The sequence below is a fragment of the Octopus bimaculoides genome, chromosome 30, assembly GCF_001194135.2.
Source record: "Octopus bimaculoides isolate UCB-OBI-ISO-001 chromosome 30, ASM119413v2, whole genome shotgun sequence".
NCBI lineage: Eukaryota > Metazoa > Mollusca > Cephalopoda > Octopoda > Octopodidae > Octopus > Octopus bimaculoides.
In genome coordinates, this window is record NC_069010.1 from 4,481,370 (window position 1) to 4,484,545 (window position 3,176).

At 36.0% G+C, this 3,176-nt stretch overlaps 1 protein-coding gene across 1 annotated transcript in view; it reads left to right on the plus strand.

The window, feature by feature from the left end:
* Positions 1-2,567, plus strand: part of LOC106877806 (plasmanylethanolamine desaturase) — a 6,528-nt gene extending 3,961 nt beyond the window's left edge. The window contains exon 4 of the mRNA XM_052978088.1: positions 1,354-2,567. Coding sequence (XP_052834048.1) covers positions 1,354-1,664 — 311 coding nt within the window. The 3' untranslated portion in view covers positions 1,665-2,567. The remainder of the gene's footprint in view (positions 1-1,353) is intronic.
* The last annotated feature ends 609 nt before the right edge of the window (positions 2,568-3,176 follow it).

Here is a 3,176-nt window from a genome sequence, read left to right on the forward strand (position 1 = left end):
TGTTACTTGTTCTGTTGGTCTCTCTCTTTGCCAAACTGTTAAGTTATAGGGACATGAACAAACCAACACAGGTTGTCTAACAGTGGGAGGACACACACACACACACACACACATACACACACACACACACACACACACACACACACACACACACACACATAAATATATCCAAATTGAAGGAATAGAGCAGGTAAAATTTTGGTTACATATGTTTCATAGCTAGCAGAATCTCAGAAGTAATAATTACTCAATGAGGGGTACTCAGCCAGGTACACACCAGGCCGAAGATACCTCAGTCAAATGAAAGTTACATTGTCGTGCAGGGATCCCAATTAAACCCACTGGAGAGGGTTTTTATTTGCATACCCAGCTGCTAACCATGAACTAAAAAATAATTTTCTTTTAGCTTTATTGAACTTTGATATGGGGGAAAAACTTATGCTCAGGTTGACCAAAACCTTGTAGAGGAGAAACTAAAAGAAGCCCATTGTATGTGTGTGTTTGATCCCCACCTCTGCTTGACAGCTGGTGCTGGTGTGTTTATATTGCTGCAACTTAGCAGTTTGGCAAGAGAGATGAATAAAATGAGTGCCAAGCTTTAAAAAGTTAGTGCTTGTGTCAGTTCATTCAACTAAAATATTTCTTCTAGGTGGTGCTCCAGCATGGCTGCAGTCTTATGACTGAAATAAGTAAAAAATGAAAGACACACACACACCCACACACACACTATATGTGTGTATATGAGCGAACATGTTACAATGAAGAAGAGAAATTTGAAAAGACAACACGAAACCGGTTATTTCTCAAAATACAATATTTATATACCAAAAAGATTTTATAACATTTTTTCTGACATAATTTAGATATATACTTTAACCATGTAACACAAGCCTTCTGTAGTTTTTTCACTCTTATTATCTTTTATACATCCAACCACGTGCTTTCACTTACCAACTTTCTCACCTATATATATATATATATATATATATATATATATATATAGCTCGAAACGTCAAAGACTTTCTCTATTCCCGAGCGTTAAACTAATACATCCATTTGTTGTTTGCACCACCTGTCTTCGTCTGTTGTTTTTTTTCGTAAATTCTCCCATATATATATATATATATATATATATATATGCTGTAAACTGGAATTTATTAACCTGGAAATTCGTCCTTTAATTTAATTGTATAAATTCATGCCTGTGGTCTATTACAGTTTTTTCTCTTGGCTCGTCCTGTTTTTCTGTCTTGTGTGGATCCCATCTTGTATGAAAACAAAACAGAATGACTCATAAAGCTGACAAACGTAACTCTCTGTGTCTCTCTCTATCGTTTTGTATTGTCCCTTTGCAGGCCTTTATCCGCCCATTTCGTGAACATCACATTGATCCTACATCGATCACCAGGCATGACTTTATCGAGACCAATGGAGACACATTTGCCGTCACAATTCCGTTCATGCTCCACATGTCTTTTAAGTTCACTCATTTCACCTACGACCAAATTAGGGACACATACAACTGGGAGTGCTATATATTCTTACTAGCTGTGTTTGTTAGCATGACAAATCAGGTAGGTTGGTATTGGTGTTGGTCACGCAATGCTGCCAACGCCATTTTTTTCTTTTTCTTTCCTTTCATTTTTTTTTTCTTATTCGTGTAGGAAGTGTTATGATTTATGAGAGTGAGGCATGGATAATGAATTGAATATTAATAATCTTAAATTGTGATTGTGAAGGCATGTGACCTGGTGGGTTATAAGTTGTTGCGCTAATGATCGCAAGATTGTGTGTTCAATTCTCAGACTGTGCAGTGTGTCGTGTTCTTGAGCAAGACACTTCATTTCACATTGTTCCAGTCTCCCCTTTGATCAGGGGTCACTGTTGGCCTACTTTCCTAACCAGTGGGATGGCATCATTTGTAAACTAAAACAATGCAAAGCACATTGTAACCAATGTTAGTCTATTTGGTCATGTGATCACGTGAAATTGTAATTAGGCTTAAAATTTGATGAGCAAAAATTTTTATTGCATCAAATTATTTTAATAATCATAAATTTCAATAACCTTAAAGTCTGATAATTTAAAATTAATCATCATCATCATCATCATCGTTTAATGTCCGCTTTCCATGTTAGCATGGGTTGGACGATTTGACTGAGGACTGGTGAAACCGGATGGCTACACCAGGCTCCAATCTGATTTGGCAGAGTTTCTACAGCTCGATGCCAACCACTCACCTTTGATAATATTAAATCATTCTTTTGTCCTCATCTTGGTTTCAGCCAGATTCTGTGACCATCCTGGAAGAATAATAATAATAATAATAATAATCCTTTTTACTAAAGGCACAAGGCCTGAAAGTTTGGGGGAGGGATTAAGTTGATTACATCAACCTCAGTGTTTCACCAGTAATTAATTTACCAAACCCCAAAAGGATGAAAGACAAAGTCAACCTCGGTCAGAATTTGAACTCAGAATGTGAAGACGGACAAAACACCGCTAAGCATTTTGCCTGGCTTGCTAACAATTCTGCCAGCTCACTGCCTTAATAATAATAATAATAATAATAATAATAATAATAATAATAATAATAATAATAATGATAATAATAATGATAATAATAATGATAATAAAAATAATGATAATAAAAATAATGATAATAAAAATAATAATAATAATAATAATAATAATAATAATAATAATAATAATAAAAAAAAAAAATTCTGCTTAATACCACAGATTTGCTTGTCAGTTGTTTGACTGTAACCAGTTGAGCATGTCCCTTGGTGGGTGAGGATATGTGCATCTCTGATCATGAACAGAAGTAGTGGGGGAGCATGTGTTGAGAGGAATTCTTTGGGGTTTGAATAATTCACTTTTGGAAACATGGGTGTTTTGCTCAACTTCCTTAAACAAACCTTATTCAGGGAGCTTTTGAGCAGGATGGGCTACTCAACCCAAAGAAAATTCTGACTGGGCCCCACCTGCGAGGTCATGCGCTGTTTATCTTGATATGAGATCACCATGTCGCACACATATGGTTGTGATGCATGTGCCTGGTGTACCCTTATCAGACGGGTAGTCATGATGGGTAGAATGGGCTTCGTATATTTTACCCCAGTGTCACTTTGATGGCATGCATTGCTCTCTCACTCAATAATAATAATAATAAT